Source organism: Spodoptera frugiperda, chromosome 22 (genome assembly GCF_023101765.2).
Source record: "Spodoptera frugiperda isolate SF20-4 chromosome 22, AGI-APGP_CSIRO_Sfru_2.0, whole genome shotgun sequence".
NCBI classification, from domain to species: Eukaryota; Metazoa; Arthropoda; class Insecta; order Lepidoptera; family Noctuidae; genus Spodoptera; species Spodoptera frugiperda.
The window spans coordinates 1,843,865-1,857,126 of record NC_064233.1 but is presented as its reverse complement, the minus strand read 5'-3'; the positions used below and the strand labels follow the sequence as shown (position 1 = coordinate 1,857,126).

At 36.9% G+C, this 13,262-nt stretch overlaps 2 protein-coding genes across 7 annotated transcripts in view; one reads left to right on the top strand and one right to left on the bottom strand.

The window, feature by feature from the left end:
* The window catches only part of LOC118279740 (nucleolar GTP-binding protein 1), a 132,104-nt gene that overhangs the window by 82,014 nt on the left and 36,828 nt on the right, over positions 1–13,262 (bottom strand). The window lies entirely within an intron of this gene.
* Positions 1–13,262, top strand: part of LOC118279742 (protein daughterless) — a 123,894-nt gene that overhangs the window by 92,301 nt on the left and 18,331 nt on the right. For 4 of the 6 annotated variants that reach the window (XM_035599469.2, XM_035599471.2, XM_035599470.2 and 1 more), the window contains exons 2-6: positions 1,504–2,101; positions 10,782–10,947; positions 11,585–11,724; positions 12,090–12,272; positions 12,636–12,761. In XM_035599469.2, the coding sequence (XP_035455362.1) occupies positions 1,682–2,101; positions 10,782–10,947; positions 11,585–11,724; positions 12,090–12,272; positions 12,636–12,761 (1,035 nt within the window). In that variant the 5' untranslated portion in view covers positions 1,504–1,681. The remainder of the gene's footprint in view (positions 1–1,503; positions 2,102–10,781; positions 10,948–11,584; positions 11,725–12,089; positions 12,273–12,635; positions 12,762–13,262) is intronic. The other 2 variants (XM_035599473.2, XM_035599472.2) reach the window with 1 other exon arrangement.

Here is a 13,262-nt window from a genome sequence, read left to right as displayed (position 1 = left end):
GATAGAGACCGAGCAGCAGCGCTCTCTGATAAACCTGAACGTATTAAACTGCGATTTCCAACCTGCTTACAAGTTGCCCAAGAGGAGTCCGATAGTCTAGTAGTGGACTCTTCATAGGCTGTTAATGATATTGATAATTATTTATTTTAGTAAGACAGACAATCAATACAAAAGTCACAAGAAAAGTGCTATTACCATTACGAAAGGGGCTTTAGGTCGAAATCTTGATTCGGTCGAAGTACTGTTATAATCATTTCCTGTTTTAAAAATTCTCTGTAATATGAGTCTATCATTTCCTGTCACATGGGGTCACATGATTTGCGATAAATATGTGTTAAAATTAATCCTTAGAGGTATCTAGAATTTCAACTCCACCTACCTGAAGATTAGATCCAAAATGAAACTTACAATGTAATTTTTAGGTACTAATTATCCAACAAACAGAATTCGTAGTAGATTATGATTATTTTTAATTATAATTTCTTTATCTTGCTATCACTTAGTTTTAGAGTCCAATGTCAAGATTTTATTTGATAAGTTTTATATCAAGGATATTGGAATGACAATGGAACAGTGACATGGCATAATTTGGGGTCTAGGTAGACATTTGAAATCTCAAACACTCAGTAAAGTTTTTGTGGTGACACAGAACGTCTTCTACCTCAGTCTGATGATCCACGCTGCATCATGACTAAAGCTAAATATTTAGTTAGATACCTATATGTCTATAATACATCCACTTTTTGCCAAAAGGCCATATTGCCGCTACAATTCCACAACATTTGACAACTTTTATTTGTGTTTTAACCTAAAACATAATATCCAGCATTAACAGTATCGGTCACTCAACGAACAAACGAAAAATCACAATTATTTCTATTATACTCCATATAAGACTTGACAGTGAATTCACCACACATCACTCTCAATCGGAGATTGATGGAGCAACAATCCAAAAATCTAACAATACAGTAACACACCTTGCGCCTTAGATTTCGCCCAAAAAGCATTCACTTGTCAAAGAATTACAATTGAACCCTTTCCATATAGAGAAATTGTTAATGCAAATTTTACCTGGTCCTTCGGGCCAATAGCTTTTGGTTCTTCGTTCCCATGGGTTTAAAGCAAGGTGCTAAATATTTTTCTATGGGATCGTAGAGCGTGCAATTTTTTCTTTTGGTCCTGATTTTGTCGGCTTTGTCTATGTGCGGTTAGATTGAAGATCGATTTCGTTAGGGTGGTCCTTATGGTATGTGATTAGATGTGCAATCATGTTGAAAATTGTAGCTTTTGTTTGAATTTGTTTTGGTTGCGAGAGGAAGTCCGTTTTTGATTGATTTTTTTGAGTGTATGTGTGCTAAGAGAGGATGCTTTTTAAAGTGATTTTTTTGTGAGAAGATGGCAGATTTGTTCTTGTGTTTCAATGATCCGCACGACTTGACGTTAGCATTTGGAGTTTAGTTACTTCTTTGCTAAAGATTTTCTCTATTTTATTTTATTTAGGTCCACAAACATTAATCTACAAACGATTTAAAACAAAAACAATCTAAACAAAAGTGTAATTTAAATTAAAAACAAAGTGAAGTGACAATCCCGAAAAATAGTGTTTATAACCAAAAAAAAAAGTGATGCGTAAAAACAAATGCAAGAAATTTAAATTCAAATGATTCGATAATTGAGAATGGCCCTCAGGCATGACGTCACGAACATGGACAATACATTCCTCCCCGCGGATCCCCCCCCAATCTCCGAAATCATATACGAACCACGGACAGACCTAGCCACAGAGTACTTTAACACATTCAACCAGATATGTGAGAACTATCGGAGTGATTCGGACGTTAATCTTCGGCAAACTTCGGACAGCCTTCGGTTGTCTTCGGAGATTCTTGACGGTGTGCGATCAGAGTATGTTAGTACAGACTTTACTGGTAAAGACTATGAAACGAATGCTCAGAAAGTGTTTTTGAGTGCTAAGGATGAGCAGATCTTCCAGTTTGGGCAGCCTGATGCCTCGGCTCTGTTGAGGCATCGAGCGAGGAGAAGATACAATGAGGAGCACGGTCTACAGCCACCGGCGACTACTAGTCAGGAGAGTGGGGTAAGTTTACTGAAATTGAAGAATGGAATTGATCTTAAATCGTTTGCAGATGATTGGTTATTTGCTCGTGTTAATATTCTATTAATAAATTCAATACCTATTTAATTATGTGGAATCTACTTATATGGTGTGAAAGTAAAACGATCTCGTGAATGCCATAATTATCTATACATATAATAAAATCGTAGAAAAGTGCTGTCTGTACATTGAAAATAAAAATAAAAAAAATAGCAGGGGTTATTGTTATGTCGATGTCGAACCCAAAAATGTAATTAACTTTTTTTTTGTCTGTTTGTCTGTTTGTCTGTTTGTCTGTTTGTCTGTTTGTCTGTTCGTCTGTGCGCGCTAATCTCAGAAACGGCTGATCCGAGTTGGATGCGGTTTTCACGAATATATTGTGGGATGCTTAAATTTACATTTAGTGTTTGTTTCATGTCAATCGGTTCATAAATAAAAAAGTTATGTCAAATTAAAGAATCACGCGAACATTCTATGCTTATACCATTAATCTCCGCAACTATTTGACGGATTTGGTTGAAATTTGGTACAGATATAGTTTAGAACCTTAGAAAGGACATAGATATATTTTTATTTCAAAAATCAAAAAATAAAAATAAGAAATAAATTATTTATAAATAATTCTATGTATATTCTATGTATTTATTCTATCCATGAAAAGACTGATGACTGTTGATGAAGCGAAAGAAGTGTGTAAGAACCGTGGCAATTGGCGTTCCATTGTCTCTGCCTACCCCCATGGGAGACAGGCGTGAGGTTATGTATGTATGTAATTCTATGTCGATCGTTACACGACTTCGGTTCATGTTATTGTTTTAATTTATCGAAAAAAAGTAAATAAATAGTAAAAAGGTATGAAAAAAATAATATCAATATAATAAAACATTTAGTACAAAGAAAATGCTCTAACGGAGTATAGATAATTCTATGTCGATCGTTACACGACTTCGGTTCATGTTATTGTTTTAATTCATCGAAAAAAGTAAATAAATAGTAAAAAGGTATGAAAAAAATAATATCAATATAATTAAACTTTTAGTACAAAGAAAATGCCCGAACGGAGTATAAATAAATAATCCAAGTTGTCTTTATCCTCGATAGATGGCGTTGAGATCGAAATAGATCGCGCTATGGTTTCGTTACATTCATTTGGTTGGGTATCGGCCGAGCGCTTCGGTACTATCGTAGAAAAAGTGTATTATCAGTCGTATGATTATTTGTCTGTAGTGGTCCTGCTGTTTCGTATATTCTAAATTGGTTTCGTTGTATTTGTCAATTAATAAGTTTATTTGTTGGGTTTTCCTGGTTTTTTGGTTAAACTATTTAACGTAGGTTTAGTTTGATATCGATTATTAGTAGTTACTGTAGTTAGTTTTTTTAATAAAATTGTAAGTCTAATTTTTTTAATTAGATTAGATTTAAGTCGTTTCTTAAATTATTTAGTTTAAGCTTGGTTATTATAGCATAGAGGATAGGTTGTAATATAGTTTCTTTTTTAATTGTTATAAATTCGTAATTCGTAGCTTTCTTTAGTTTTAAGTTAGTTTAAGTCCGTTTTTAAACTATTTTTTCAATGCCCTAAGTGAGTATACATCTATTAAATTCAAACGCAGAGCTCATTATGCTGATTTTTGAAGAGTTCCCTGGAATATCTTCCACATCTCATTTTTGAAGAGATCCCGCGAGATCGGGAACTATGTGGTTAAAACCAAAAATTTGCCGGAAGTCACTATTCCACGCGAACGAAGTCGCGGGCAAAAGCTAGTTTTATAATAACTATCGTGAAAGTAAATTAAATATAAATCGCGTTTTACTTACGAAAATATTGGAGAAACGTCTACTAATTTCCAGTCACAGAAGGACTTTTCATCATAAGCAGGAGTAGAATGCGCGACGTCGCTGCGTCAGCGCACGTTTCAACTAGTAGAGCTTTTCTCCATTATTTCCGTGAGCAAACCGTGTTTTTTAGTTAATCTACCATCATTATAAAGCTGCAACTTAATATCAACCAAAATTATAAGAAACAACGGTCCCAGAAACGTTAGTATTTATTAAGTCTTTGACTGCCAATAAACAACTGTTAAAGACAAATCCTCCGCTGACGTCGGTCACCGGTGACCACCACGGCATTCAATGTGTTAAAAATTAATCACAAAAATATCACAGAAAGTACGCACCAAACGTCATCACAGAAAACAATTAACATTGTTTCGTAAAACATTACTCATAACAACCACCTCGAACATCAACCATGAAGACTATCTCAAAACTTGGCAACGGAAAAATAACAAAAAGTAAAATAATTACTTCCACCGAATAATTACTCAGACGACTCCACATCAAGCCAGACAAAACCAGTATAAAATGAACTTTGAAAATACCTGAACGTGATACAAAGCGGAGACCAAGGTATATTGGTTCTGTATAACTCTGTTTGCGTATGTCATTCATCAGTAGTTGCTCACGGTCCGTACTATCTTTGCTGCTATTAGATAATTCGACCCACGCTGTTTAAATTTAGGCACAGTCAATTATACTCGTCACAAACAAACATACAAACATTTAGTGCTCCCAAATATATGTATCTATGTGCTAGCTTTATACCAGTATGGAGTAGGAAATTAAAATGGACAGACTGACGGACTAAGTCCTAATTTGATGGTTTCAAAAATGCCGGAAAATCTTGCAATGATATCTCTCGCCTTGAGTGAGATGAGACGGAGTGTCCAACTCTTACTGACCAAACACTGCTTGGTATTTTTTTATGAGATAATAGATATATAAAATATTATCAAGATTTTGTGACGATCATGAGTCATATACGATAAAAGTGATAAATCTAATATTACTATGTATGATAAGATATAATATAAATACTATGTCAATCATAAAATGGTGTAAATCTAGATACCAGTATTCTCAGTAATAGAAAATAATCTATAGGTAAAAACCTTAAATAACATACTTCTTAAAATGAAATAAAAACATTAATTATTATGTTATTGGCTTGGCTTACTCACGTAACTGTTTGACGAGGAACTCGACTAGTTTCAAGCCATGCTACCTCTAGCAGGGCTTGATACTCATATGCACACAGCTACCAGGAGCAATAATATTTACGTGAGTAAGCCGATAACATAGTAATTAATTTAGTGGTAAATATGTTTGTATATCCAAAATGCTAAAATCGCAGAGCAAATTTAGATGCAACACACATAGATTGACGAAAAACTTTTCAAATCAACATAATTTTAATTGTAGGTATCACAACAAAACTCCACTTTCCATTACATTAAAAAGCCAAAATCACTTAAAATTAACAATGATTCCTTTTAAAATGTCCCATTTTTGTCCAATACTTACTATTGAGTAGGTAATTCTATACTCCGGCGTCACTTTTGACATAGCTTAATGGATTTTTGTTACATGATACCCGCCGCCATGTTGTATCGACATTACAAATGTGTTTGGCGGGAATCGTGTTCGAAAGTCGAACGTACAAAGGTGCATTGAAGTTGTAGAAAAAAAATTGGCATCTGTTGCGTTCATTGTCTATGGATTAAAAAAATATTTTGTTTTGTTTGCAAGATTTGTTTCTTACTAACATAAAAGTCAAGTTTAGATGTAGGTAAGTTTTTAAAAAGTGACCTTTTCATTTTTTTCTTAAATTATCTACTTTTTAGCTAATTTAATAAAATAAAAGTTTGTGTTTGTCGCCCCAGTGCCTTCTCATTTGTGGTTTAAGATTATTTCGTATTACATGATTACGTAGACTCTGTACCACTGGCATTAGTTTGCTTTACGTCCAAAGAAAACGAAACGAGAACGCGATAAACTATAATTTATACACAGTAAGGATCTTCAGGAATCCCTTACATCCGCATTACAAACATAGCTACGTATACATAAAAATAAACTAATTAATAGATAGGCGCGTCGAGACGACTGGATGATGACTCAATGGATCTTTGTTCCCAGGGCAGACGTTCATTCATATTGTATGTAGGTAATAAATAGAAAAATCTTATAATGTGGTATCTAAAATTATTAATATGATATAAAGAAGTCAAAGTAAAAGCGATGTTAATTCTTTACAAATTGAGTGATCTTAAACTCTAAATATGTAGATATTATAAATACCTTGAGTAGTATCCTCGGTCAAAAATTAATTAATACAACTTTTCAATACAATATAATATTCAAAAATAATCACACTCTCATCCAAAAATTTGATGAAATACTTAATTTTCGTTCTTTTTTCTAGCATAATTTCTAGAAATAAGTCTGCTGTTTGACGTAAAAATCTGATGACGTCAATATAGTATTTCATACAAAGTTCATAGAAAATATAGTTTTTGACGTTTCGAAAAAAGTATTGAACTTGACTAGTAGGAAACTAGCGTATTATACAAAAGTAATAAAACCCTCTCCCTTCTCCTTTCGTGGGGAATGTGAAAGTACATCACGCGACACGTTCCAAGTCCTGCTAGCTTCTAATGGCTGCACTCCAGCATTCTTATTAACAAGCAATGTATAATTCATTAATTAATTCGCACGTACAGTTAGCGCAGACCCAAGGACCATTGGCGAACGGTACTTTTGAGACGCATACAAAAGCATATGACTTTTGGTCCTAAAAAATTTAGGCTATGCCGGGTGCTACTGCCGACGGGAGAGTAATATACAAATCTAGGTTTCGAACGCACTCATGCATGAGGAGCGTCTTAAACCTCCGGGCCACCACGACATTAACTAACTAATAACATAAGTTTCATGTATTGAAAAGTGAAATTACTGTCAAAATTCATTCTGTCTGTGTGTATGTTTGTTAATCAACCACGTCAAAATAACTGACGAGATCAGGATGACATTTGTAACAGGGGTAGATTATAGTCTGGAATAACACATACCACTTTTTATCCTACGGAAACGTGGGCTAAAGCGCTGGTAGAAGCTAGTCCTAACAAAAATACTCTTTTTGGGAACCTAATACTCAACTTACTCAACAATTAAGCTTAAAGACCAAAGCAACAACGTGAGTAAAAGCTTTCGACACACAACAAATATGGCCGACAATCGGAGATACCATTGTTCTGGAGACGGTTTAGGAGTGCACCTTTATGGTGATATGCAGGTATGGGGTGAAACCATACTGGTGGGGCTTGGTATATGGTAAATGGGAATCTATTATAAATCTACACCTATCTCTGTAAGCTGAAGAGTTTGTTTGCTTGTTTATTTGACCGCGCTAATCTCCAAAGCTACTGGTCCGATTTGAATAATTATTTTTTTTATGGTAGCTGGTAAAAGGGCTGACGGATCACCTGATGGTAGGCTCTCGCCGCCGCCCATGGACACTTGAAACACCAGAGGCGTTACAAGTGCGTTGCCGGCCTTTTGGGGGTTAGGAACTTAAGGGTTGTTGGGGAATCGGGGATTGAGAAGATTGGGAAGGGAAGAATTTGTATGTTGGATAGTTAATTTATCAAGGAAGGCTATAAAACATCATTATAACCAAAAGGAGCGGGGGGTGATAAACTATGTTAATACAAAAGTAATTTCCGTCTATGTCACTTCTTTACGCCTAAACTACTGTACTGGTTTGAATAATTATTTTTGTGTTTGATAGTCAATTTATTAAGAAAGTTTATAGGCTATAAAACATCAAGCTACGATTAATAGGAGCCGAGCAGAGTGATTGAAACCACGCCGCCACAAACACATAAACTCACAAACTTTTCCATTTATAATACTAGTAAGATACCTTTTCTACAAACAACAATTACAAAGATACCAAATTCGCGACACAATAATCGTAATCACAAAGACTTTCTCATCTGTCGCAATTGGCTAAGATCGGGCGCACACTTGCGACCTGTCCCTTTGTTAGTCCGTTATGGTGTTACAATTAGTGCGACCGGTATCGCGCCAGGTGCGCGACTGTGCGCGGTTGTGCGCCGATACTTACACGGAGATGGTTTATGAAATGTCTCGATACCTGATAGACTGCGTGCTTTGGTAATTGCCGTGGGCTGTTTGTTAGGGTTGTGGGGTGGGAGGGATGATATCCCCTTAATAAAGGATTTGAAAAATCTAACTTGGCCGTTTTTAGACCAGTTTTTTTTAATTTTGGCTTCCATTCTTAGTATTAGTGTGAAAAATTACTGGTATTATATTATTTATTTGAGACCATACTAAAAATTATTCCAAATTTCGTCTTGATTCCTTCATATAAGTTTTTAAACTGACATGGTCACTAACACTAACATTAGAACTTATGACGGGATATTTACCATGTTTATTTATTTCGATGAGTTTCGTTCGATTCCTTCAGCCGTGCCATGCGGTTTGCCGTTACGCCGTAATGTGCACCTTTGCCTACCCCATTCGAGGATAAAAAGGCGTGACGTTGTGGAGTAACAAACAAACATACAGATTTCAGCATTTCTAATATTAGTAAGAACTATACCTATCTACTCCTTTGGCTGTTGGCTGCTTTAGGTTTGATTCCTAGGTCAAACAAAACACATTTTACGTAGATCTGATTGTTTTACAGGACAGTCTAGAACTGTGCCCGGTATATGGCAATAGACTCATTCCTTATTATATGGAATAAAATACTTTACTTTTGGTATGTAGTTCGAAATTACTAAATAAAAACAGTGACGCATTTTGGATCATGTACTTTGCTACTGTAGGTACTTTGAGCACTCTCGCATATTACTAACGTACAATTCAGAGAATCGAACCTATAATTAAGATGATTCCTCACTCTGAATTAAGTTATTTATCCATTAAAATATTATAAATGCGAATGTTTTTATGTTTGTTACTTCTTCACGTCAAAACAACTAAAAGGATCGGGATCAAATTTGGAACTGGGGTAGATTGTGGTCTACAATAAGACTTAGGCTACTCTTTATCCCACAGGAATACGGGCTTTAAGACCCAGTGAGGAGGTTTTTAAAACCCAGTTTTCATCGTGTAATCAGAGGCTGTTGTTGTTGTTTTACACCAAATTCCTATTATGAATACATTTGAAAATCAAAAATTGCTTTTCCGATTCAGGAACTACAAGAACTTTCCCAGAACTTATTACTACCAAATATTTAAAGAATAACTGTGTAAAACACCGCAATTAAAAATACATTATTTACTCTACCTATATTAATACAGTTTTTGTAATATTTCCTTAAGATCAGTTCAGTTCAAGGCGATCCAAATATAGGTTTCCAATAATTGAATTAGTCATCATATCGGCTGAATTACTCCCGACTGCAATGACTAAGACTTGGTCCCTATTGTTCAGGTACTAGCGACAATAGTCCTATATTTTAAGGTTATCTTAATTTGAACACTAGGTTTTGCAATACATAGCTTTAGGGTAACTTCAAACTTTGGCTTTGCCTGTATCGTCGAAAGGAAATAGTTGTCTTTGTCATATTTAAACCTACTATTTTCAGACACATAAATAAAAATGCGAGCGATTTTTATGTTTTGTATATTAAACTCTTGATTATATATTTGGTATGATTAGTTAACTGTTACCTGTTAACATTTTGGATCGATCCAAGATTTTGACAAAAACTCTAACCACCATACTCATAATCATTGGTTACTTAGCCCAGTCCTTAGTAATTGTTTTCTGTACAAAATTACTAAGGAACAGTTTAAGTAATAATTAAAGAGTGCGGTAGTAAGATTCTGGATTGGATTGTTTATTAATGTAAACCGTAAGAAGTCACAATTGCGTTTGCTGAGAACGAGGAACTAACATTCGATAGACCACCTATAACTCAAGTTAAAAATGATTTTATATGCTATTTCCACTTAATATGTGTGTGCACCTCAGCCTATGCTAAATGCTTATATTAAACTCAACCAATTATGCCATAATCTCACGTCAGGAGACAGATCCTCATACATTTAACAATAGTTACAATTTTGTTAATCAAATCTGCGTCTAGGCGGTCAGCTGTCAAAATTGTCAGAGACATGTATAAATATTTAAATATGGCGTCTCGTTAATATTGTATAATCTGTGGCCGCCTCACAGGTTGTCTATCAATCTCGTGTTACATTTTAATGCAGTTTTTTTAATGTTATCTCTGTATGATAATGTTTTATTTATTGTTTTTAGCGAATTTCAATGACCTTTGTGATGATTTGTTTCGAGGGGATAAATTAAATTGTTGTATTGATGGGAAATTAGTGTTCATTGAGTTTCTTGCTCGTTCTTCTCCATAATAATAATGATATTACGTTGGTCCTTAGTTCCTTATCTTTCTGCAGTCATGTCATATTGGTTAGCGAACTCAAAGGATCACAAAACGCATGTAATGCCCCAAGTGTCGCAAGCGTCCATAGGCCACGGTAACCACTTACCATCAGGTGTGCCGTGTGCTTTCTTGCTACCGTCGTGGTATAAACAAAAAGAAATGTACGTGGATCTTCCATTTTACGATTTCTAGTGTGATTATTTTATTTAAGTTACTATCTACACCACTTATACTGGACGTGATCCTCCGTGATCCTCCGATCCTCCTCCGTGACCTTAAGACACGAATACAATTCCGATAAATAATAGACCAAAATGGTCTTCTACTTAAAAAAGACCTAACCATATACAAAAACTAACCGTATCTTCTCTTGTCTTCCGCAGTACGGCAGCGATGAGTTCGGGCACGACTCGCCGAGCCGGTACGCGTCCCCCAAGGGGGCGGGCGCCGGGGCTCCGTACCAGGAGTACTACGCGGGCGGTGAGTGGGGCGCGCCCTACTACCAGCCGCCGCCGGCCTACCAGCACGACCCCTATGCTACGTCGCCAGGTAAGCTGATCAAGGATTTTTTTATAATAGGTCTTTCTTCTCAAGACAGTCATTCATGTCCCTGGGACGCGCCGGACTTCAGTGTTCCGGTGTTTTCGTGGTTGTATCTACTGTAGATCCTGGCTAGACCTTAGGACCTTGGCTAAAAAAATACTAGTCACCAGTGATTGACGCTTAACGGAGGATTTGCCTTCAGTTAATGCTTTAAAAGACCTTTTTTCTCTAACTGAGTCAAGCAAGGGCTTCAGAGCCACTACAAAAAATCTGATGCCAAATGACAATCTGTTATAGAGGCTCTGAGAATTTGACTGTCTACATGATATGTTAATATGGCCGTGATATACAATACGAGACTAATCAAATCAACATTTAGTCTTTTAAGGTCTTTTGAGAAGAAATAATATAAATATTAGAATGTCCCATATTTTTCGCTACTAATATTAATTCTTGAAACTTCTTTAAACGAATCATTGATAAGTGATGTTATATTAATTGATTGCCTCTGAAATGGTCTTTTACGAACCGGTTGGCTCTAACTTGGTCTTTTATGCACTAGTTACCTATGAACTGGTCTTCTACAACCCAATCTTCTGCGATCTTCTGCAGTCTTTCTAACGCCATCTACCTTGTGTTCCAGGTATAGCGGGTGCTCCTGTGGGCGAGGCGGGCGGCGGCGGGGCGGAGCTCCCCCTGCCCCCGATGTCCTCATTCAGGGCGGCCGCGCCCCACCACTCGCCTACAGACCCCATGCTGGTTGCCAAGCCGCCTTTACAGCCTGTAAGTTTAAGTTTCTTTTTTTGTATAAATGAGCAGATAATTTTTTTGTATGGTATAAGTTGGTAAACGATCTGACGGATCATCTGATGGTAAGCTATTGTCACCGCCCATGGAAACCCGAAACACCAAAAGCGATACAAACGCGTTGCCGGCCTTTTGGGAAGAATGGGGGAGGGTTGATTGGGCCTTCGGTAACTTTACTCACACAACGAAACACAACGCAAGGATTGTTTCACGCCGATGTTTCTGTGAGGCTGTGGTATCACTCCAGTATATTTACTGTCATTACTCTCTCTCTCTCTCTCTATCTCACTCTGTCTCTTTATTTCTTCTTTTATTAAACAATCTAACATTAATGTCGACAGATGTACGGCGGCGCGAGCACGACCCCGGCGGTGGGCGCGGTGGGCGGCGCGGAGGCAGCGGGCAGCCTGTCGTCGTACGGCTCGTCCCCCTCCACCCCCGTGCACTCCCCCCCGCCGCTACACGCACGGCTCTACCCCCCGCTCAAACATACCGCGCACCATCATCATCACCACAATGGGCAGGTGGGGATTACTAAAAAGCTTCTCATGTATCTTTTTTAGTAGTTACTATTAGTAGTTAGTGATGGTAAGCCTAAGGACCCCTGTAACACCAGAGAGGTATCAAACGAATGACTGCACATTTGGCACAGTTGCTGGGAAACTGACTGCCGAGCAAAGTGTAGTGGGTTCGATTCCCGCGTGGAGCAAGTCTTTGTTTGATTTACAAATTCTTCTTTAAAAACACGATACAAGATAAAATCGTAGTTTGACGTAATCAGCTACTTGAGCATTCAGAACTGTTATCTACTAGATAAAACACAGCAACATTGTGTACGTAACACATAAAAAAAATAATTCACTAATCCCCCTTACCCCGCATTCCAGCAATCAAACTGGGTATCATCAGGGGTGTCGTCCCCTCCGTCGGCGTCGACCCCCCACGCGCTGGCGGCGCCCGTCCTACCCAACGGCCACCACGCGCCGATGCCCGTGTTCCAGCCCACTGGAATGGTGAGTACCGTGCTGCCCAGACGTCTTGCTAGATCTTGGAGTGATAGTATTGTGGTTGTGTGGAGTTTAGTTTTATATATTACGGGTTTTAAGTGTATAAACATCAAGTGTGATGTATGACGGGGTATGAGAAATATTTGACACGTATTTTCTTAATTTTGTTATATCAAGATAAAGAATACTTAGATAAAATGAATCAAAGTTTTGTGATGGGAGCAAATACGTCATTTCTTCGTATAAAATGTACCTAGAAGTGACGTCACGCGCTATTACAAATCGATATATCTCCGAAAGTATTTGTTTCCGTAAGAAAATAAAAAATACGTGTCTATTATATAATTATTTTAAAATAATCTACAAGACGGCCATTACAATTAGTAATTTTGATCTTTTTTAAGGTGATGTATAGTTTAAATGTCTCATGAGTCCTTGCTTTAAAAAACAAATGAGCAAAATGAAGCAAATCTCAATGTAAAACTAAACCTCCACACAGCCGCAGAT